At 38.1% G+C, this 24,324-nt stretch overlaps 2 protein-coding genes across 2 annotated transcripts in view; both read right to left on the reverse strand.

Annotated features, from left to right (window-relative positions):
• The window catches only part of TTN (titin), a 242,806-nt gene that overhangs the window by 96,983 nt on the left and 121,499 nt on the right, over positions 1 to 24,324 (reverse strand). The window contains 17 exon segments of the mRNA XM_040069199.1: positions 31 to 157; positions 284 to 423; positions 936 to 1,199; positions 1,332 to 1,598; positions 1,708 to 1,971; positions 2,058 to 2,184; positions 2,646 to 2,785; positions 2,938 to 3,213; positions 3,439 to 3,714; positions 3,905 to 4,300; positions 4,936 to 4,986; positions 8,862 to 8,945; positions 9,717 to 9,788; positions 10,291 to 10,395; positions 11,485 to 11,565; positions 12,482 to 12,556; positions 13,085 to 13,186. Coding sequence (XP_039925133.1) covers positions 31 to 157; positions 284 to 423; positions 936 to 1,199; positions 1,332 to 1,598; positions 1,708 to 1,971; positions 2,058 to 2,184; positions 2,646 to 2,785; positions 2,938 to 3,213; positions 3,439 to 3,714; positions 3,905 to 4,300; positions 4,936 to 4,986; positions 8,862 to 8,945; positions 9,717 to 9,788; positions 10,291 to 10,395; positions 11,485 to 11,565; positions 12,482 to 12,556; positions 13,085 to 13,186 — 2,847 coding nt within the window.
• Positions 19,067 to 22,061, reverse strand: LOC120754917 (titin-like). The gene is made up of 3 exons (XM_040069198.1): positions 21,981 to 22,061; positions 20,485 to 20,568; positions 19,067 to 19,204 (listed from the first exon to the last, which is right to left on the reverse strand). Exons 1-3 carry the CDS (start codon positions 22,054 to 22,056, stop codon positions 19,101 to 19,103), a joined length of 264 nt encoding a protein of 87 aa, XP_039925132.1. The 5' UTR covers positions 22,057 to 22,061; the 3' UTR covers positions 19,067 to 19,100.

A 24,324-nucleotide genomic window follows, 5' to 3' on the forward strand; every position in this document is an offset into this window, starting at 1 on the left:
AGGGAAATGTTGGCCAAGCGCAGACTGTACCTTTCACTTTCAGATTAGCAGCACTTTTAGCATTGGCAGCTTGGAAAGACACTTCTCCAGTCATGTCAAGTTTGCAGTTATGAAGGACAAGAATATGCTTCTTCCCATCTTCAATGATTTCACAGTCCTGGTGATAAAGAAACACACACCCCACCACAAACATTAGTATTCTAAGAAACCACTAAGAAAACACTATTATTAATCATGTTTTTCCACTGGAAATTATGGTCTAAAAATAAAGAAGAATCCTTACAGGTGAAGGTGTTAGGGTTTCTCCCTTTAGCTTCCATACAGGGTGGACATCTGGCTCAGAAATTTCAATTTCAAAGCGTGCTGTTTCACCAACAAATACTTCCACCCCATACAGTGGGCGCTCCACTTTAATTAGGCGAGCTAAAAAAAAAAAAAAAAATTGCATCTGTTTACTCAAAAATTGTATACCATTGAAATGTAACACTGGAAAGCATCTTAAGTCTCTCCCTTTTCCTTCTTTAGGACAGTCAAATGCTATGACCAGGGTTTATCTAACCTCTTCCTAAAAAGCATCAAGTTGGCAGTCTACAACCTCCTTCTATAATATGTCTGAAAATTTAGTTATTTTTGGTAAGAATATTTTTCCTAATAATTAACCCAGCTATCTATTACAGTGAACTAAACTGATGGTAACTGGACAGAGAGAGTAACTAATCATCACTGTCTTTGTAACAGCCATTTATATATCGTCAAATATATTGTCTCTTGTAATCACTTATAATAACTTTAAATCTAGATATTTCAGCCATTCATCATAGCAGCAAGCTTTCCACAGTTAGATTTTTGGTCTTGCTCTCTAGAAAGCGTCTGTCTGTCTACACTGGTTTACAAAGGTTTTGGTACTTTCCCTAAGTGAAGACATGATTACTTACACTCAACGCTGATATTGGCACTCGTCTTGTCAGTTCCACAGTCACACTCATAAACACCTTTATCACCCTCTGCAGCCTTCTTGATCTTCAGGATACGGCGCAAGCCATCCGTTTTTATGGAAATTCTGTTGGAAGCTATTAGTTCTTCACCATCTTTGTACCATTTTACTGGCACATCTTTGCTAAGTTCACACTCCAGAGTAATATCATCCTTCTCTACAGCACTGTAGTCTTGTAATTTCACAGTGAAATATGGATCAGCCTCTACAAAAGTCACAGTGGATAAGAAAAATTAGTTATATAAATATACTAAAATGTCAATATTTTGTCACTTTCTACTTATAAAAACAGTTAATATTTATTCTGTAGCAGGTTTTAAATTATTTATTTAATTACCTAAGACTTTCAGGTTGGCTTGTGTGTTCAAGTCCTTGACTACGGCCTTTATTTCTGAAATATCATCAAGTGTTACTTCTCTCATTTCTAGTTTATGAACTTTGCCTTCTGAAGTAATTAAAACTGTTCTGCTTGTGTGAAGTCTTTTGTCATTTTTGAACCATTTCACAGGCATGTCTTCATGAGAAAGCTCAAACTGGAAGTGAGCTGTTTCCCCCTCTTTCACTGTTTGATCCTGCAGAGGTGATATAAACTTCAGCCTTATACCTGTAATGTAAACACATAAATACAATCACAGGAATGGCTAATGTAGTCCTGAAAGATATATTCTTTATCCTTTTTTTATTCATTCTTTTGTTCATGAGAAAATACTTGCCTTCCACAAACAGTCTTGCTGTGCTCTTCTTGCCATCAACTTCAGCAGTGTATTCTCCCTCATCATCAAACTGTGAATCATTGATAACAAGAATGTGCTTCTTTCCATCTGCAATGATGTCAAATTTTTCTCCGATCTTGAGTATATCAGTGCCCTTAGACCATATAACGTTGGCCTCTCTGGTAAGCACACATTCAAACCTCGCTTGGCGCTTCTCAGGAACAGTGACATCTTTAAGGGGCACAGCGAAGTCCAATTCGATTTCTGGAAGCAGAAGATAACACATCATTTGTAATGTGCTCCGTGTGTACTCTGCCTAAGCCGGTGTCACGCTCTGTGGGGCATCGTACCTTTTACTGTCAGGATAGCTGTCGTGACGGCGTTAAGCGCCTGGTAAAGGACTTCACCAGCTTGATCCAGCTTGACTTTGTGTAAGGTTAGGAAGCGTTTTCCTCCTTCAGCTTTGATTTCACATGTCTGGAGGGATGACAGACTTTGTTACATACAAATACTAGTGCAAGGAAAATGTCTTGCTGCCAGGTGGTTTTAATAAAGGGATTTTCATGAACATTGCACCTGCCGTAAAGAGTCAGGTGGGAAGAATGAAATTGCTTCCCAAGGAAAGTTAATGCTTTTACTTAATAATTAAAATATGGAGTACCTTTCTTCAGCATTTCACACTTCTTTAGAAGGTCAGAATCATTCCTACAATGTATGTAGGATATTTCTATTATTGCTTGAATTACATGCTGTATTACCTTAAGAAAATGAAGACCTTCAAAACTTAGCTTTTATAAAATATTCTCTCTTCTTCAGACAATCAGTATTTTAAATCATATATTCTGGTTGAGTAGCAGTGACACAACATAAAGATTCAAGGAACCTGTACACAGTATTTAATGTAAATAAATCGTGTTGTAAAGTTCAAGGATGCTTACAGGTGAAGGTCTCAGGATTTCTCCTTTCAGCTTCCATTCACCAGGAACATCTTCTTCAGATATTTCTGTATCAAAATTTGCTGTTTCTTTTTCATAAACTGTAACATCCTCTAATGGCTTCAGAAGCTCAACTTCACGTTCTACAATGCACAAATGAACACGTATATGATTAGATCAAGTTTTGACAGAGCTTTAAAATAATTCAGGTTTCCTTTTTTGTTTGTTTATTTAAATGTTTTTCAACACTGGCCAACATGCTGATTAAATATAATCCAAATAAAAGTTTCCTTACCACCAAGGGTCAGTTTAGCTGGGTATCTGCGACCTTCAACTTCTACTGCATATTCTCCAATATCAGCAGGACCAGCATTCTTGATTTTCAGGAAAATTTTATTTCCTTCTTTCAAGATTTCTGTCTTGTCAGTGGGTTCAGCAGGGATTTCCTCATCTCCTTTAAACCACTTAATGTTTGGTGTATCCTTGACAATGTCACAGCTGAAAGTAGCTGTTCCTTTTGGTTTAACATGCTGGTCTCTTATGGGTTTTACTAACCAGTCCCTTATAACTTCTGCATGACAAAAAGTTACACAAGAAAACAGCTTAGCAGACTTTTATTACAAATAGATGTGTCAAAAAAAAGAATTAAGAGATTTTGTATTACAACAAGATTTTAATAGCTGTAAAAATCTTATCTGTCCACTTATATTTTAAGACTATGAGAAAAAGTTTTCATAATTTTAAAGCAGCCCAAATATCCTAGAGAGAAAAGAAGAACATGATTTTGGTTGCTTACCTACTACCTTAACACAAGATGAGCATGATAGCTCAGAGTCTTCCACAGTAACCGTGTAAGTGCCAGCATCAGCATCATCTGAATCAGAGACTGTGAGGGAATGTGACAAACCAATAACACCCAGAGCAAACTTCCCAGGCTTGGCTTTGATGATTTTACCATCCTTTCTCCAGACCACATTTCTTTCTTTGTTAAGCTCACATGTTAAGTACAGTGGCTGGGTTTTAATGACAGTCACTTCTTCTTCAAGGGTTTTCACAAACCGCACTGGGAGTTCTGTGGGAAACAAATTATTTTGATTTGTCTCCTTTATATATAGAACATGTGATGCAGAAATAACTTATATAATATGTGTAGTGATCAAGGGAAACAAAACGATGCATCTACCAACTACTGTAAAATTACAAAGTACCAGTTCTACTTTGAGGACTAGCTAGCCTACTGATATATTGGAAACAGGGAATACCTTCAACAATGAGTTTGGCAGTCGAAGTCTTCTCTTTGTTCCCCAGTCGTAATACACAAGTATATTCACCAGCATCAGACAGCTGGACATCAATAATATGCAGCTTCCTATCTTTGCCATCAGCAATAAACTTGTGTTTTGGGCTCTCTCGGATGTTACTGCCATCTTTCATCCAGCTGGTAATTGCAGTGGATGGTGAGATAAGGACTTCAAAGATTGCAGAAGACCCAACAGACTCAGCTTCTTTTAGCACTATATCTTTCATCTCCTTGACAAACTTCAGTGGTACAGCTTTGAGTTGGTAAGTAAATGGAGGCTCTTCAGGAGGTTTTTCACCACCACTGCCTGGCCTGAGCTTCCTTCTCTCTGCATCTGCTGGTGAAGGTGTCTTCTTGGCTGTAATTCAGATTCAGAAATTAATAAATTAATCCTGATTAATTGCTTTTGATTGTAGGCTGTGCTGATTTTGGTTGGGGGAGATAGCTAGTATGGGGTTATGTTTTGGATTTGTGTTGAAAGCAGTCTTGAAAATATGGAGATATTTTTGTGATTGCTGAGAGGGGCTTGCAGAGCCTAGGCCTTTTCTGTGTCTCATACAGCCCCACCACTGAGAAAGCTGTGAGTTCACATGAAATTGGGAAGAGACACAGCCAGGAAAGCTGATCCCAAGTGACCAAAATGATATCCTACACCATATGGTGTTATGCTCAGTATATAAACCAGGGGAAAGAAAAAGGAAGTGGTGGGGGAGGGTGGGGTGTGCATTCAGAGTTATGACATCTGCCCTTCAAGGGATGGAACCCTGCTGTCTTGCATATGGGTGAACACATCCCTGCTCACAGGAAGTGGTAAATGAATTCCTTATCATGCTTTGTTTGTGTGCTCTGCTTTTGCTCAACCTATGAGTTTTCTAACTTTTACCCTTCTTATTCTTTCCTCCCTCCCACCACAGGGAAGTGGGTGAGTTGCTGTCTGGGGCCTGATTCCCTGCTGGAGATAAACCATGACAAGGTATTGCTTGTATTTCCTACCTTTGACTGGACTGATACCCTTCGGAGATTCCTCTTTTGGTGGCTTGGCCTCTGAAGTAGAACAGCAAGATTATTAGGAATGCAGTTACATAAACATACTTACTAAAACTAAGACAAGCATTTATTTTAGACATCAGATTTTTTCTTTTTTTAGTCACCTACATGTAAAAGGGGAGGAAAGAATATAAACATATGTCTATTTTAATAGAAACTCTATTGTCTATATCTCAGTAGTAAGTTCAATATTCTGAAGTGTGGGAATGACATATTCAGGAGTAGAGCCTAACAGGCAGCTTAAAAGCACCTATTTCCTTACTGTGCTTTCCTGCCCATTAATTTGCAAAATTTTGTCATTCCTTGACATTTGATTAGGCCCTTGATCAATACACATCTGTCAGCCAAAATAGTTTAAGTGCCTATTAAAATTATATGAGGTTTTTTGTTTTATTTTTTTTAAACCCGCACACTTTTACTAATGCCACAAAAATATAAGCTGTGTAAATTAAATACATGTTTCAGGACAATGTGGTACTTTTACAAGTGATGGATGTTCTGTTAGTAACTTAATTTGAGATGAATCATCACAGATTTTTGAAAATATTACCCATGCTATGAGGCCTCTCATTACCTTTTTGTGAAAGGAAATACAAAAGATACTTTTAATGGGAGAATGAATTGAATGAAATGCAGGACAGATTTTATTGCAGTGGATGGAAAAATGAATACTAGAAAAAAACACATGAGTTTTCCTGAGAAGACAATGGCACACAGAACGATTTATGAAGTCTTAGGAAAGTATAAGACCAAGACAATGAACAGTGATCACACAGCTGTATGGACAGACAGGTAAGACTAACACGTGAAGAGTGGCTGAATGCCAATAAAGCCAGCTGACAGACTTGATGGAATTGTGGATGGTGTTACCAAAACACAATGGCAGGTGGTACTCTCCTGAAGCAAATGGTACAAGCACTTCGTGGAAGAATTTGGCATCGGTCTCCCTCACCTCGCTTTGCATGAGACTTTGCTGGAACGTCCAGAACGTCACATGATTCTCCAGGTGCATCCAAATTCTTATTTTCACTTGAAAGTCTACTGGCCTGCTCAGTCAGGTGAGCAGGTTCTGATTTCTGGTATTCTTTCTCTCCTTCTGCTTTCTTGGAAGTTATTACCTTACCTATGCTTGAGAAGTAAGTATCTTCTCCATTTGCAAGGATCCCTTTGCTTGATGATTTGTCTATGAGCTTTCCCTTCTCTTTCTTCATGGTACCAGAGGTGCGTTTTCCAGCGCCATGTTCAGGTGATGTTTGTTCATCTGATATACCTACTGTAGATTGCTTTTCTTCAATTTTATCTTTTCTGCCTTTGTGAGCTAGAGTTTCTTTATGTTCATCCTGAGTGGTGTGAACTTCTTGAATTTGTTTTTCATCTTGACTTGGTGATGGCTGAAGAGCAACTTTCTTTACTGACTCAGATATTACTCCCTTTCCATGTTCTCCCATGGAAACGTCACTTTCCATTCCTCCTGTAATCACTATATCAAATTCTTTTTCCACAGGCAGAATTTCAGGGGCATTTGACTGTCTAATTTTGCCTTTTTTAAAGTAGGTGCTGAAGATAGGTTTTTCTTCCTTCTCTGGTATAATCTTCTTGCCTGTTTTTTTATCACTTAGGAGTGATTTCTCAGCCAACAATTGTCCGACACCCTCCTCATAATGAACTTCTTTCTCTGTAGAATATTTTCCTCTTTCTTTCATTTCTACTACTTCTGACTTAAGAACAGATGGTTTAAAGATTGCGTGAGGTTTTTCTCCAGGAACCTCCTCATCTCCAATGGGGTGTTCTAGGTCAAGATCTTTTCTCAATCCTGGCTGAGCCTCCTCAGACAGGTCTAAGGAATGTACTTCCGCTGATGTATAACCTTGATTCTTATCTTTCTCATCATCTTGAATATCTTCCATTTTCTTTGCTTCTTCGTGAAGTATCTTATGTATAGGAATTTCAGGTACTGTGCTACCAGATTGCTTCATCCTCTGAATTTTACTTTTAATGCCATGTCCTTTCATGGATTCTCCAAGAGGAACTTCAGATTTCTCTGGAATAAAACCTCCTGTCTCATTTTCATTTCTAAGCAGAGGAGTTTCAGCTATATCTGCCTCTATGATATCCTGTACAAATGAAGTTTTATCCTTAACATGAAATTTTTCAGGTTGCAAACTTTTTTTTGATTTTTTCTCCTTTCCTAGAAGTCCTTTCTGGTCCCTGGGCTGATATGGCTTTCTGGGTTTAGATACAGAAGTTGATTCAATTTCTTCTTCTATTTCATGATCGGGAATATTTTCTCCGTGAAGAACATTAAACTTTTCAGAGACCTTCTCTATGGCATCTTCTCTATGAACAAGAAATTTAATTTCACCCTCCTTTTCTTCTCCAGAATCTCTTTCCATATGTTCAGATGTTATAGAAATCAATTTCACTTCCTCATCAGGTAGTGGTAGTTCCTCCTTCGTGTAAGTAATGTGATCCATTTCAGCTTCTAATTTCTCACCTGTAAGGGTAGTCTTCCCTGAAACTACAGATGTCATTTCTTGTTCCTCTTCATCAGAAGCCAGGATGAAATATTTAAGAGATACCTTCTCCTGTTCATCTGTCTCTGAATTCAGTATTTCACCAGCTGTTTCCAGTGAGATTTTATACTCAACTGGCTCTATGGCTGGAATTGTCTCCTTAGGACTTACTTTCTCTTTTACATGCAAGCTTTTTTCAACCAAAATCTTCTTTAACACAATTGACTCAGGCTTTTCTTCTTCCACTGAGGGCATTTTATCTCTATGCTTTAGTACAGATGATGCATCAGGCTTTTCTGCAGCTACAAAGGTTTCATAGGTAATGGTAATTTAGAGAGTTAAAATCCATAAGAATAAGAATCAGGAACAACATATTTTAAGACAAATTTTACAGCTATACCTGAAATAAAATGAACAAAGAACACTTTTTCTATACACAACAGAAATTTACAACATAACCACAAAAGAAAGGTAAGAACAGCACACATGAACAGAAAACCTAAGTAAACCACTGTTAGTTGTGTCTCGTTAGACCACCAGTTTAAATCCAGTGTAGGTTAAAAGTAGCAGAATATGACAGCTATCTGGTCACTGACATAAAAAAAGGTTAATTGTGCCACTGCAGGCTACATCACCAGATCGATGGCCAAGAGATACTAATGATTTGGTTTCTCAAATGCCCAAGATCTGAGATCTACTGCAACATGAGGCCCTTTGAATGGTGGCCAAGCAGAATGGACATCAGCTCTGCTGGTGGAGCACAGGCTCAGAGTGTTTCAGAGGAAATGGAACCATCACAGCTCTTTTTTTTTTTTTTTTTTTTTTTTTTTTTTTTTTTTTTTTTTTCTTTTTCTTTTTCTTTTTCTTTTTCCCAGCAGGCTTTGTTCCAGGGTCCAAAGCACAGCAGATGAAAGTAGCAATACTCTAGTTCTTCAACATCACTGTCAGTTTCCCTCAGGGCTTCAAAACTCAAAAGCAGGAAACCAAACAACACAACAATTGTTTAGAAACACGTGTAACTTCTCTTTGTCTACACAGAAAATACAAGATGCAATTCACAAAACACATATCAGGACATGAGGAACACCAAGAATACAACAGAATATGCAAATTTCATAGTAGGACAACAAATAAAGACACACATATTACCATCCAGACAAAAGAGCACAGATTGGTTTCCATAGTATATCAGAGATGTTTTTGTTTTAAATTAGGTGATAGAATAACAAGATCCTTGAATAGTACCTCAAATCTTCCTGTAATGAATGAGTTACTGTACAACTCTTCCCTCTTTTTATACTGAAGGTATTTAGATGTCCGAGGAAAACCTTCTAAATAGCATAAAATACACATAAATACCTGCTTTCTTTCCAACAACTGGAGCTGTCACAGGAGCAGTAACAGTGGGAGCTGGTTCTTCAGCTGGTTTTGGAGATTTTAGAGCTGAAAGAGGTAAAAAAAGTTTTAATACATTACTTTAAATATGATGTTCCTTAAAATGTTTTGTAGACGGTAGGAAAGTTCTAGTCTTATTAATTCTAAAGGCCTTTGTGTGAACGCTTTTAATATTCAGCTGCACAAGGTGCTGAGTCATCTTGTCTAGACTGTGCTTTTGCCAAGAAAGGTGGGACCAAGATTACCCTTGAGGTTACCTTCCAACATGGTATTTTATGATTTTGTATGAACGTCCTTTCAGTGAGAAATCCCTGTACAGAAAATATTAGACACACAAGAAGGGCTTCACCAGTATTCATGACTAAAGAGTTCTTGCCTACTACAGGTTTAGGTTCAGACCCAGGAACTGGGACAGATGCTTGCTTAGTTTCTGCCATTTCAAACACAGAAATTACAAGTAGGTTAGTTTACATATTTTGCAATCACATTGAGCATTAGAAGTTAGGAGCAACAACACAGAGAGAGCTATATGGAGTCAGAATTTATTCGTTTCTATTCTGTTTGGCCAAAAAGCAAGAAATTACCTTGAGATTAACTCTTGTAAAGCAAGATTGCAAACGATGGAAAAAAGTTGAATTTTTTAAGCATTGAAGAATAAAGACAACAAGAAATCCAGAAGATCGCACAATGGTTAATGAGGACACAGTAGTCATGACAGACTGGAGGACAATAATGCATTATGTTAATATAGCATGATATTCAGCACTGAATTATCATTTAGTTGCTGCAAAAAAGAAAAAGAGCACCACACATCTGTACCTTTTGGTGGTTCAGGTTTCTCTTCTTTTTTTATGGCTGGTATCTCAGTTTTCTTCGTAGGAACTTCTGGGACTTTAAAATAATTTTTTTTTTGGTAAGATATATTAAAACACCTTAAACCCCTAAATAGAATACCCTCAAGTGTATTTAAAAGCTTTCATTGTTTTTACATGCAAACAGTTTCAGAGGTTCATAACGTTTACAAATATTTCTTAGAGTAAGATTTGAATAAATTAGAAACTATAAATGGGTAAAAAGACACATATTTATAAAATGTTACCTAAAAGAATGCTTGGAATAACTGTTTTGCTGTAGTTATATTTTTATCAGTATTATATAAAATATTTGTAAAGCTCTTTTCTATACACAATGAAGATTGAGAAACTATCCCAACATGCAGAATACAGACCCAAATGTGAATGTCAAACTTGGCTGTGCTTCCAGCTAAGACTTAAATTGCACAATTAGGCCAATGCAAGATATCTTTTAAGATGCTAGTTTAATTCCTGAACTTAATAAAATACTACTTAATGGTGGGATTAACAAAAAAATAGATTTGATAGTAATCTAGTACCTTCAGGTTTCCTAATTTTTTCTAGTGGTGTAGGTACTGGTTTAACTTCTGGTTTAGGCTCTTTTTCTGGTTTAGGCTCTTCCTCTTCAGGTTTCTTTTTAAGAACTTCAAAAGAAAAGAATTCTCAGTTTTTTAAAGCACAGGCAAACAAAAGAATAAGACAAAGATTAAAAACTTCAGTCATAGAGAAACAGGAAAAGAAAATACATCGCTCAATAGAAATAGAAGATTTGTGTAACTATTCAAGATACTGTTCTGAAAGTCATTTAAAATTCAAGTCATCTAAGGAAAAAAGACATTTTTATTAAGAGCAGTCCATCTGAGAGAAAAGATTTTAATGTTAACTGACTATGATAGATTAAAATTTCTTGTAATGTCTTATATATTTTTTCTCTTATTTAAATGATGACTTGCTATATGTAATTATGAATATTAACTGTAGTTAAAGATTATTTTTAGGGACACAATGCAGGATTATAGATTAAACTCCCATTGACATCAGTGAGAGGACAATACTAAATCCTCAAGTATTGTATTTGAAGTGCTCAAATTTACACAATGTCTGTTTTTCATTTTATTGCTTTTACATGATTTTGTCCTCTCAGTTCTCCATCTTGGCTATGCAATGACACTATCATCTGAAAAGTGGTATATATTATATTGGTAAAATGGAAAAATGCTATTATATTTTATTATGTTGTCTGAAATTTGAAGGTACAAGGTACACAGGCATGAATCATCCCTCTGTGATATTTCAAAGAGAATTGGAATTAGTGTTTCACTCTTCTAAGCAGTAGAAGTACCGCGGGGTCCTGTGATCTGTGCGGTACTTCGAAGAAAACCATAAAAGAGAATACACAGAATACACGTATAACTTAATTAACATTTACACTGTGGGCAGTGGAAGACTCTCAGCTCTAGCATAAAGAGATGAGGAAAATGCAACAGAGAGACATAGGGAACTAGATTTTCATTTTTCTGCTCTGTTTTCATTAGAGATCCTTTGCATCTGAGAGCCTTTTAGGCTACACCCCTTTCCTCCCTGCAACAAATCCTTTTGCCAAGAAACAGACATCAGATACTATTTGGTCATGTAATGTTCTCTACCACATATGTGAAACAATTTTACTCAGGGAAATGTGCTGATCAGTGTTAAAATGCTGGGTTTTTGAAAACAGAGCCAAGTTACTATACCTCTTTTCAAAACAACTTCTTCTTTTGGTGGGGGAGTAGCCTCAGGAATTACTTTGCGAGGTTTCTTTACAAGTCCAGGCACTTAAAAGAACATTATTCAAGATTTTATTACAGGTTCATAACAGCAGTAAGAGTTAACCAACAACTAGCATGTCGAAACACACAAATCAAATGGTAGTCCACTACTGAACATTAAGATCAAAGATAAAACTGTTGCTATTGAAGGCAATAGTTTTAATATATTTTCTATATAATTTGCATACAGCTGTCATCTAAGCTTATGTATAAAGAGGAAGTTTTCACACAAATCAACAGAAGTATGGTTTGAGAAAACCATAAAGGTTATGTATTCAAGAAGACTCATCACCATAACATTTTTACTTCCTTGTCCTCCTTCTCTACAGGCTTATGTTAGATATCCATTCATATGAGCTGTCTGTCTGTGATATTCATAAGGATCCACTTTAATCTCAAAACTTGGAACAACATTAAGACGGAATGTCCACTGCTTAGCTGCTTAGTTTATCTTAAACTCCAGTACATATGAATAATATAAAGGCATACCTGTGAAGTGGCTCGCTCAATACATTATTCATTCCCGTCTCTAGAAAGTGTCCACTCACAAAAATACGTTACATTTCAGAAGAATAATAAACTAGGTATGTTGGAACAATGGTGTATTCATTTAAAGAGTATTTTATTTTTTTTATTTCTAGCTAAGCAGAAAACCAAAGTGAGCACCTACACAAGTGATAAAACTCCTAAAAATTCTCTCACTCTTCTATGTTTCTGTCTCTTACATCTCATGGATTGCATGATGGGAGATTAAAGTGGACGTAAATATAACACACACATATATGCCCAAGACAGGGGTGCATGTTGAGCTTAATCTAACATAGACAGTGTTTTGATATATTTGAACAAATTAAACAAGAAGATACTGAGAACTACGACTTTGAGGTTTATTTTAAGCTAGATTCTTGTATTAGCTAGGTACCTTTAGCAGGTGGGGGTTCCAATTTCGGAGGCTCACCAGGTTTTGCAGCCACGGCTTTCTTCCTTGCCTCAGGAGCTTTAAAGAAAATTATTTGAATTTTACAACATGCATAGACTTCAAAAAGAAAGGAATTTTCTAAAAAATCCAAGTACCTCATTAATAGTATTGATGTGGAAGAAGGACAAAAGCTGCAAAGCTAAGATCCCTGCTGATTAACTGTTTAGAAAAAGTCAGATGGTCTGTAGGAAGCACAATTTATCTGAAACCCGTGTTCATGTAACACCAGCAAATTATTGCTGGGGATTCTTTTCCTTTATAAGACTATGTTAAAGAGAGAAGAATTATGTTAAGGGGAGAAGAATGTGTTAACTTGATTAAAATTGTCTTAATATTTTTTTCCTGTAACTATTGAAAAGAACCCATGTAAATGCTGATAAAAAACTGTGATGGACTAAGCATTAGTGAGGCGCACCATTAAAGTATAACATATTAGAAAATAGTAAAAAAGACACAAAAATATAGTGTAAAAGCATGCTTGTCAAGGCTCATCAGTATAATTTTAAAAGACTGAGTTTCCACCATTACTTATGGAGATGATTATACCTTTAAGTAGATCTTTTGCCAGTTTAATATCTTCTGTTGGAGCAGGTGGTGGTGGCGGTTGTGGTTTTCGCTTTTCAGGGATCTTCTTTTCAGGTTGCGGCACTTTAAATAACATTAGGTAGATTTAGAATAAATTTCCTATGATGGTAGGAGTTAGTGAAGAGTAATGTACAAACCTAAAGACCACCAGTTTCCATTTCCAGTGAAGCCAGTGAAAAAATGTCATTGAATTAAAGGGGAGCATGAAAGAGCCTTAGGTTACTGCTTCACAGCATGCACACAAAACAAATATCCAAGCTGACTTAAAAAAACATGTTAATAACATGAGAACAAAAGTAGAAAAACAAATGATGGGAAGAGTCTTGTGCACAAGAAAGAAAACGAAAGCATTTTAAATAATCTTCAGGTTGTACTTGGAATTAAATGATCAAAAATAATTTCCAGAACACAACAATGGAAGAATCACAGAAAGATCTACAACGTACAGGCACATGGGAAAAATGAGAGCAAGAAAAATCTGCACATGATGATAATGAAAGAAAGGTGTGTGGCAGCCTCTAGGGAAGTACTTTGTATACCTTCAACTGGTAAAACTTCTTCAACTTCTACAACTGGAATTTCTTCTGCTTCTTCGGGCTCAATCTCCTTTATGATTTCATATTCTTTAAAGAATATTGACAACTGGTGTAAGTTTTCAATTATAAGATTGTTTCACGTGAACAATTACACAGATATAACTAGAAGCAAATCTACTTCAACGGACACAGACAAATACACATTAGGATAAGTAATCATTAGGTATCTGTCACCTTTGCAGCTAATGCATGATTTGGAAAACTACTTTTTTTTCTAAGCATGAGTGAGGATTGTGTGAAGGATGGAAGTTTTTATGTATACGATATAAACTAAATATTAAATTTGAGGATGAGTCATTGTGATAGGAAAGAATAAAAATGTCAGTGCTCCAAATTAATTTAAGATTATAACAGCAACATAAATACTAACTTTTGAGAGACTCTGATTTAGTGGGAACTGAATATTATCTTTTTTAAAGAGACATATGCTGTGCAGGAGCATATATTTTACTTCCAATTATGAAGATTTACTAACAGATACAAGAAATAATGACTAGTATAATCTAAAATATGAAGTGAACAACTTACAAACATCACAATGGGAGAAAAAGGAAAATGTCTACTTAAAAGCTTATACTCAGAAGAACAGGACAAAGGATTATTCTTGGAGTAAAATCTATGGTGGCACAAACCTTCACTTGGTAGTGATTCAGGTATTTTAGGAATAGCAACAGGTACTTTCTCCTCTGAGACGGGTTTCTTGGGCACCTCAGACACTTAAAAAAAAATTAAGTTTCTTTTATTTTTGTGTATATAAATGTACATATGAAACATAAAAAGACAAAGACATCTAGCACATAGAAATTCACAGTAACAGTGGCCATAACCATGAATGACTGTGCTCCAGTCTTTCTCAAGGCAGGCTACATTCAATTGAAAAATTTTGTAGACTCAGTTATGAACAAAGAAAAGAGAGAATATAGAAAACATTTTTTTCTCAAGAGATGCCCCCTGGCAATATGTACCTTTGGTTGGAGGAAGCTCTGGTTTTTCTAATTGAGGCTTTTTAGGTGTTGTAAGAGGCACTTTCTCTTCTGGGACATTTCTCTCTTGCACTTCAGTTTCTTTAAAGATATTAGTAAATTTTCATTTTTGTGAATATTAAGGCACATATATACACATAATAGTGAAAAGAGAAATGACTAAAAAGAGGAGGGCATACAAAACATGAAGAATAATAAATTCAAGCAGCTGATTATTCATTTGGCAAGGCATAAATCAGTGAAACAAGGGGAAAGGTATTCAGAGAACAGAGATAAGGACATGCTCAATCACTCATGTATGTACCTCTAACTGAAGGAACTTTATGTTTTCTAAGGACAGGCAGAGGTTCTGGTACTTCTGGCACAGCAACAGGCTCTGTTTTCTTGGGTATAGCCATAGGTTTCTTGGGCACAGCCACAGGTTTCTTTGGCACAGCCACAGGTTTCTTGGGCACAGCTACAGGTTTCTTGGGCACAGCCACAGGTTTTTGAGGAATGACCACTGGCACCTCCGCTTCTGCCTCTTCCTCCTCAATCACCTCAGGTACTTTAAAGATATTAGATTCCTTTACTTGACTGAGCTTAAGGTCATGCACAGAGATACAAAATGGCAAAATGGTGCCCTCACCCCTCCCCACAGAGTGCAGAGGGGCAAAGAACACTGTGGAGGGCATGGCAGGCTCTTTCAGAGCAGCACCCTATACCTTCAGCTGGAGAGACTTCTGGCTCTCCAGGCTCAGCTACTGCTGCCACCTCTTCTGCTGCTTCCACCTCTTCTTCCTCTTCCAGGACTTCAGCTTCAGGCATCTCAGGCACTTCAAAGATATTAGTGCATTTCATTTTACATGGTCGAGAAGACACGGCCAGAAGGAACAGCAACCAGAGCGAGACAGACACAGAACATCACAGCAGCCAGCCCAAACCCTCACACACCGCACAGCACCCTTGTCCCAGCACACACAGCCCTGACAGTCAGGGAACAGCAAGAGGCCAGGAGAAGAAGATTGACTTTGTTCTTTGTTAAGAACATGTTACCCATGAAGACAGGTACCTCTGGGTGCTGGAAGCTCTGGTGCTTTGGCAGGGGGCACAGGTATTTTTTCCTCACGAGCAGCCTTCCGGGGCACCTCGGGTGCTTCAAAGATATTAGTAGCAGTCAGTTTTGTACATACAACAGGAGGATGCACAGTGAAATGTGGACTGGAGATGCACTCATGAACATAACCCAAGTGGTCCCACAGCATCAAGCCATGACTCTGGCTCTCACTGGCTCACACACACAAACCCCCACAGGGCACAGGCACAGAGTAGTGGTGCCACTACTAGGTAGGTAGGTTCTGAGAGGCAACTGCTGGCTCTGCATGGGCTTGAGGGTGAGGTGTGAATTAGGGTACTTAGCAGTCTTTCCTCCCTTGGAGGAGAGCCTTTCATCCTCAGCCCTGCTGGGATCTGTCTTTTTCTCTAGGAGCCACCTCAGCCCATCCCTCATGAATCTGCTGGTGCTTTACATTCAGCAGTTTGGGTAGTGACAGGATGAGGAACACAGTTTTTTTCATTTTTCCCTATTTTTGTCCTTCTGTATATCCATTCTTAGCTTATGGTTATCTCTTTTTAAAAAAAAAAAAAAAAAAAAAAAAAAAAAAAAAAAAAAAAAAAAACCCAAGAAAAAATACTTATTTTCTTATCCTAAGTATATGTCTTGCTTCAATTTTCATTTAACTGTGGCAACTTCCACAGCCTATCCAGTTCAATGGATTTTATAATGATTCTTGTTTATTATAAACCCTAAAAGTGTCAGCAATTTCTTTAAAACTTTCTATACTGCCACTTCTTATGCACTCGTGCATCGGAGTAAAAATTGGGTTTTCATTTCAAAAGATATATGTCTATTATGTACAATACCCGAGTCTGCCAGAGGAGTCATGCAAACTCTTGTCTATTTAAGATATCAAATTTGGACAGCCATATGAAAAACAGATGATTAATTGCTAAAATACAGCATTTTAGTACCTACTGATTCAGAATAAGACACCAATACAGTAAAATCAAAATATATTTTGAGTTGTTTATACAAAATACTAAATTTTCAAATTCCTAACTGATACACAGCACAGAATGCAGAAGTTTCAGGAAATGACAAACAACAGAACAACAGACATGAGAAATGACACGTAAGACAATAAGGACAGTCTCATTCAGACTGACACACAAAGCAACAGGTACCTCGAACTGCTGCCGGTTCTGGCTTTTTGGGCACAGTTACAGGTGTAGGCTCTTCCAGAACACCTTTCTTGGGCACCTTGGGAACTTCAAAGATATTAGTGCATTTTAGTTTTGCAGGCACTGCTGATGTCTATTTAACAATAAGACAACCAGTAGTAAATACACGCAGTCTTTTTTAAGGAAGTGCTGTGGTTATATTCAGTCATCAGCTCTGCTTTGCTTCCAGGCTGTGGAATGACCAGGGTGTCCAACACATCACACAGCAGATGGGAACTCGATGTGTGTGGTCTTTATCTCTTGGTCAGGGTGGAAATGTAGGAAATATATCTGGCTTCTTAGTAACAGATGATCAATGATTTATTTGTGGAATCCTACTGTATTTGTGTATCAGTCAATATAATTCATGACTACTTTGTCACTGTAACTTTTTCTTTTAGGAAATAGCATTTGATTTATCATCACCATCTTTTTTTTTTCCTATCAATTATTTTCATTCTTTACACCTCAACTTTCTATGTTCTGCAGTTCCTTTCATTTAAATTCTATTGTAAAAATATATATAATTCTTATACGTCTCTCTTCTCTTATTGGATCTATTAATGTGTTAATAAGATAATCATTAGATATAACCAGTACTTTGCTAGCAAAAATTCCTCCTGTATATTGGCATTACCTTACTTTTAAAGAAGTAAAGAACTTACTCTGCTGCTGTCATCTATTAGAAGTTCTAGGGATGCAGCATTTGGTTCTTTAAACTTAAAGATTTATTTTCAGGCTCTTCTTCATAAAAACATGCTATTCTCTTTAAACTAAACAGTTGGTGAATGTTAATTTTTTACTGAGGTTCAGTAAGCTTGAGATATTTTTCACAGAATGAAATCAAGTTTTTCTGCCACATTTTTGACATTCCACATTGCACTTTGAATTTCATACGCACTTATCTCTGATAGGTTACCAGCAAAAAATTAGTTAAACTGAAGTCCAGAAGAGCAAGGGTTTTTTTTCTAATGATGATACTAATAGTGACTTGTACCTTTGGCTGGTGGTGGTTCTGGTTGTTTGGGTACTGCAACAGGCGTCTTTTCTTGTGTGACAGCTTTCTTGGGCACCTTGAGCACTTTAAAGATATTATTTCATCTTAATTTCACAGTTAAATTAGTAGGAAAGATTGTAACACTCAATCAAAGAGTTTAGATATTTCTAAGCGCTGTAATGTTCCTCTAGTAACTGGTTGGTTAGTCATGCACAAAGATAGATACAGCAGAGGTTAAGGGTGAAGGACAAACAACAAATCTTACACAAAAGAAGGGATAGCAAATGAAAATATTCATCAATACAGCAAAATAAAAAGCACCTCTCTCCAGAAGATATACCTTTAGCTTGTGGAGGCTCCGGTTTCTTTGGCACAGCCACCGGTTTCTTGGGCACAGCCACAGGCTTTGGAGGAACAACCACTGGCACCTCTTCGGCCTCTTCCACCTCAATTACCTCAGGCACTTTAAAGAAATTAGATCCCTTTACTTGACTGAGCTTAAGGCCAGCAAACAGGCAGAAGGTAAAGCAGGAAAAAGGAAAGTATACACTTGACAGACTACCCGGCTGTCCTCTTCCGCCAATCTCTCCTGCTTAGATGGACTCGCTACAAAGAGCCCAAGAATGGGTTATTGGGGTGGCAGGGGTGGGGCTGTTGGAATGTTCTGGAAAACCCCACCACTCTTGCAGGGGAGTGTGCAGGCACAGAGAGATACAAAATGGCAAAATGGTGCCCTCACCCCTCCCCACAGAGTGCAGAGGGGCAAAGAACACTGTGGAGGGCATGGCAGGCTCTTTCAGAGCAGCACCCTATACCTTCAGCTGGAGAGACTTCTGGCTCTCCAGGCTCAGCTACTGCTGCCACCTCTTCTGCTGCTTCCACCTCCTCTTCCTCTTCCAGGACTTCAGCTTCAGGCATCTCAGGCACTTCAAAGATATTAGTGCATTTCATTTTACACGGTCGAGAAGACACGGCCAGGAGGAACAGCAACCAGAGCGAGACAGACACAGAACATCACAGCAGCCAGCCCAAACCCTCACACACCGCACAGCACCCTTGTCCCAGCACACACAGCCCTGACAGTCAGGGAACAGCAAGAGGCCAGGAGAAGAAGATTGACTTTGTTCTTTGTTAAGAACATGTTACCCATGAAGACAGGTACCTCTGGGTGCTGGAAGCTCTGGTGCTTTGGCAGGGGGCACAGGTATTTTTTCCTCACGAGCAGCCTTCCGGGGCACCTCGGGTGCTTCAAAGATATTAGTAGCAGTCAGTTTTGTACATACAACAGGAGGATGCACAGTGAAATGTGGACTGGAGATGCACTCATGAACATAACCCAAGTGGTCCCACAGCATCAAGCCATGACTCTGGCTCTCACTGGCTCACACACACAAACCCCCACAGGGCACAGGCACAGAGTAGTGGTGCCACTACTAGGTAGGTAGGTTCTGAGAGGCAACTGCTGGCTCTGCATGGGCTTGAGGGTGAGGTGTGAATTAGGGTACTTAGCAGCCTTTCCTCTCTTGGAGGAGAAACTTTCATCCTCAGCCCTGCTGGGATCTGTCTTTTTCTCTAGGAGCCACCTCAGTCCATGTTTTAGCTATTATCATTCCACATGAATCTGCTTTACATTCAGCAGTTTGGGCACAGAAAGGGCTGGGAGCAGAAATCCCATCATTATTACTTTATTATAATTTCTACTTCTATTTTTTTTCAATTCTTTTGCAATGAATGTGGCAGCTTTTGTGTTAAGTTTCATTGCTTCTATTATCCTGTAATTAGACATTGCATTTGGTAAGAGTGCACAGCAAGTGTGATGCAGAAGTGTGATGCAGAAGTGTGATGCACAATACAGAAGATCAGTGATGTTGTATGCAATAATTATGTGCAATGCAATTGTATATTTGAGTAATCAAATTTCTTGGGTTCCCCAGGAGGTTATGGTCAGAAGAGAGTTATGCCAGACCATCCTGATTGACCACACGTTTGATTAAGTACTGAATTATTAAAAAGTTTGGAGTATTTGTTAATTGGGCTCTAGGTCTGTATGCCTAAATCTTAAAATACTATCATCCTGTCTAGGTATGTTCCTCTTTTTCCTTTGGGCCTTCTTTCCCGTAGTAACTTCAGTTCCTTCACAGTCCATTAAACCTGTCTTTCCTGCTTATTTTCACTGCAGCAATCAGTTTTTTTGGTGTTTTGTCCCCACTGTTTTTAATATTGCTGTCTCATGACAGTGTCTGGTAGTCACCACTGCACAATAGGACAGGCTTGCCAGTTCATACTGGTTAAACAAAATCACATTTCATAAAAAAATTATATTACTTGTGATTCTTGGAAAAATTATAATGACAGAAGATTACACTGAAAATCCTAATTAGATAGCTCCTTCCCATTCTAATAGTGGAATTTCTACACAGTACAGGATGCAGAAATTTCAGGAAATCACAAACAACAGACATGAGAAATGACACGTAAGACAATAAGGACAGTCTCATTCAGACTGACACACAAAGCAACAGGTACCTCGAACTGCTGCCGGTTCTGGCTTTTTGGGCACAGTTACAGGTGTAGGCTCTTCCAGAACACCTTTCTTGGGCACCTTGGGAACTTCAAAGATATTAGTGCATTTTAGTTTTGCAGGCACTGCTGATGTCTATTTAACAATAAGACAACCAGTAGTAAATACACGCAGTCTTTTTTAAGGAAGTGCTGTGGTTATATTCAGTCATCAGCTCTGCTTTGCTTCCAGGCCGTGGAATGACCAGGGTGTCCAACACATCACACAGCAGATGGGAACTCGACGTGTGTGGTCTTTATCTCTTGGTCAGGGTGGAAATGTAGGAAATATATCTGGCTTCTTAGTAACAGATGATCAATGATTTATTTGTGGAATCCTACTGTATTTGTGTACTGGGCATATTTCATAAATGACTGTGTTCTGTGCTGGTTTAGGTAGTCATTTTCATCCTTTTACTTGCCACTTTACTATTACTATTTTTATCCTTCAGATTAGCTTCACTTTTATTTGTCTCTCTCTGCATGTTTCCTCTCTTTAACTTCTCATATTTTCCCTCTGTCACCTGGTTTTCATTCTAATCACTAGAGGTTGCTTATAATTGTTTCCTCTTATATTAATTTCAACTTTTTAAATAATTATCACTTTGAGGTGGTACTTCACTTGAGGAATGTCACTGTATTTCAGATGGAGAGAATCTGATGGGCAGATGCAACCTTTTCTCTGGCTAGAGCTTGGGAGTTCTAAAGGAAATTAAATGATGCATCATTGCATCAGTTTATAGTATCTTTGGTTTAGTGTGTCTTTAGTAATTTTTTTTTGTATTTCAATGTAAATGCCTTTTTAAAGGCTCACTGTATTTCATGCTCTGAGTAACTTTAGAGCTTTTTAATGCTACTTATACAAAGTAACAACTTTGCAAGTCCCATAGTCGAAAATGTTTATGTATGACCAAAATACAGACAAATTATAAATAACAGTTTAAAGAAAATATTCCGCTCTGTGATACAGATACATGGAGATATTTGTGATTATTTTGCTCCATGTTCTAAAACTGCTGCTCTCTACTGAAACCTTTAGTTTCCGTCTATTTTGTCTTTCCTCTTAAAATTATCTAGGTTGGAAAAAAAATTTTAGGATCATCAATTCTAACTGTAAATATAAAACTGCCGAGTCCCACTAAACCATGCCTACTATTAATGTGAACAACTCTTTATGAACTCCTTCCTTTGCAAATATAAGATTTTGGTCGTTTTTTTTTGGTAGAGAGGAGTTTATCATATCTGCTTGATATGACATAAACCCGATATAACAAAAGTTTAGATGGTTTAAGTTGAGGAAACTTTTCACACCCCGGCACAGCAATTCATATTTGGCAAATCTCTCCCACATTTTTGATATCAGAGTATACAGTGAAAGATCAATTTAAACTGATATTCATTTTAAATAACCCTAAAAAGCAAACAACACCCTTTCTTGTGATGATAACAGTGGTGACATGTACCTTTAGGAAGTGAAGCTTCTGTTTTTTTAGATAGACCAGGGGGCACCTTCTTCTCTGGAACAATCCTCTCAGCCATCTCAGGCACTTCAAAGATATTAGTGCATTTAATTTTACAGTTACAATAAAACTCAGTATTAAATACAGAGACTGAAACACAGAGGACAACAGACACATTTTGAAGTAAAAATTTAGCACACAGTCATACTCAGCGTAATTTGTTTAGCAAGCGTAATTTAAAACATATCAAAAATGACAGACAGAACAAAAGAGGTTAAAATAATACTTAGAAGAAGATTCAGTGCGATTGTCATGTATTCATGATAACACGTCACTTTGATTGATGTATGTTTTGATTTTTCAGGAACAGCTAGAGAACTTTTCTTTTCTGGGAGAGCTTTTTGGGCGTTGCATGGTCTTTGAAGATATTAGTATTTATTAGTTATGTGTATTAAGCTTTAAAATGAGCAGTGAAACAACATACTCAAGAGAAGGTAAAGAGATCTTATGCACAAGAGATACCTTTAGTCTGCGCAGCTGCTCGCTTTTTAGCAGCAACATGTTCTTCCTTTTCGGCCAGCTTGGCTGGTGGTGGTTCCTCCGGTGCCAAAATGACCTCTGGTTCTTTTGATGCCACTTCAGGCTTTGGTTTTCGAAGTGGTGTAGAAGGCTCTAGGTTTTGGGGTGCTAAAACAGTTTCTGGTTCCTCAGACACCATGACAGATTCTGGCACAAAAGGCTTTGGTTTTCTGGACACTGCAGTAGGCACTGACTTCTGAAAATCTGTAGCAAAGTCTGTTTCTTCAGCTGCTACAAACTCTGGCTTTTGGGAATGCATGTAATGTTTTGTTTTGGGGGGCACCACAACATGCTTTGATTTTTGAGTTGATTCAACTGTCTCTGACTCCTCAGACACCACTATAAGCTCATATTCTTCAGGGGCCATAAATGGCTCTGGTTTCTGGGATTCCAGAACCAGCTTCTGTTTTGGGGGCATCACAACATATTTTAATTTTTCCGGTGGCACGTCAGGCATGGGTTCCTCAGGTACAACAAACTCTTGTTTCTTAAGCACTACCACATGTGCTAGTTTATGGGATTCCACAACAGGCTTCTGTTTTGGAGGCATCACACCATATTTGAGTTTTTGGGGTTCTACATCAGGCTTGGATTCCTCAGGTACCAAAACAAACTCTTCTTTCTCAAGCACTACCACCTGTTCAAGCTTTTGGGATTCCACAACAGGCTTCTGTTTCGGAGGCATCACACCATATTTGAGTTTTTGGGGTTCTACATCAGGCTTGGGCTCCTCAGATACCAAAAGAAACTCTTCTTTCTCAAGCTTTACCACATGTGCAAGCTTTTGGGATTCCTCAACAGGCTTCTGTTTTGGGGGAATCACACCACGTTTTAATTTTTGGGATGCCACATCAGGCTTGGGTTCCTCAGGTACTAAAACAAACTCTGGTTTCTCAGGCACTACCACCTGTTCTAGTTTTTGGGATTCCATGACAGGCTTCTGTTTCAGAGGCATCACACCATATTTGAGTTTTTGGGGTTCTACATCAGGCTTGGGCTCCTCAGATACCAAAAGAAACTCTTCTTTCTCAAGCTTTACCACATGTGCAAGCTTTTGGGATTCCACAACAGGCTTCTGTTTTGGGGGAATCACACCACGTTTTAATTTTTGGGATGCCACATCAGGCTTGGGTTCCTCAGGTACTAAAACAAACTCTGGTTTCTCAGGCACTACCACCTGTTCTAGTTTTTGGGATTCCATGACAGGCTTCTGTTTCAGAGGCATCACACCATATTTGAGTTTTTGGGGTTCTACATCAGGCTTGGGCTCCTCAGATACCAAAAGAAACTCTTCTTTCTCAAGCTTTACCACATGTGCAAGCTTTTGGGATTCCACAACAGGCTTCTGTTTTGGGGGAATCACACCATGTTTTAATTTTTGGGATGCCACATCAGGCTTGGGTTCCTCAGGTACTAAAACAAACTCTGGTTTCTCAGGCACTACCACCTGTTCTAGTTTTTGGGATTCCATGACAGGCTTCTGTTTCAGAGGCATCACACCATATTTGAGTTTTTGGGGTTCTACATCAGGCTTGGGCTCCTCAGATACCAAAAGAAACTCTTCTTTCTCAAGCTTTACCACATGTGCAAGCTTTTGGGATTCCACAACAGGCTTCTGTTTTGGGGGAATCACACCACGTTTTCGTTTTTGGGATGCCACATCAGGCATGGATTCCTCAGGTACCACAACAAACTCTGGTTTCTCAGGCACCACAATGTGCTTTGTTTTTTGGGATGCTACAATAGATTCTGATTTTTGGTGTGTCAA

The sequence above is a fragment of the Hirundo rustica genome, chromosome 7, assembly GCF_015227805.2.
Source record: "Hirundo rustica isolate bHirRus1 chromosome 7, bHirRus1.pri.v3, whole genome shotgun sequence".
Classification (NCBI taxonomy): Eukaryota; Metazoa; Chordata; class Aves; order Passeriformes; family Hirundinidae; genus Hirundo; species Hirundo rustica.

Coding starts and splice junctions, on each gene's coding strand:
- LOC120754917 (XM_040069198.1), bottom strand. CDS start 22,056: ATGGCTGAGAGGATTGTTCCAGAGAAGAAGGTGCCCCCTGGTCTATCT. Junction 20,569..21,980: donor AGAAGCTTCACTTCCTAAAG/GTACATGTCACC, acceptor ATATCTTTGAAG/TTCCCAAGGTGCCCAAGAAA. Junction 19,205..20,484: donor AGAACCGGCAGCAGTTCGAG/GTACCTGTTGCT, acceptor ATATCTTTGAAG/CACCCGAGGTGCCCCGGAAG.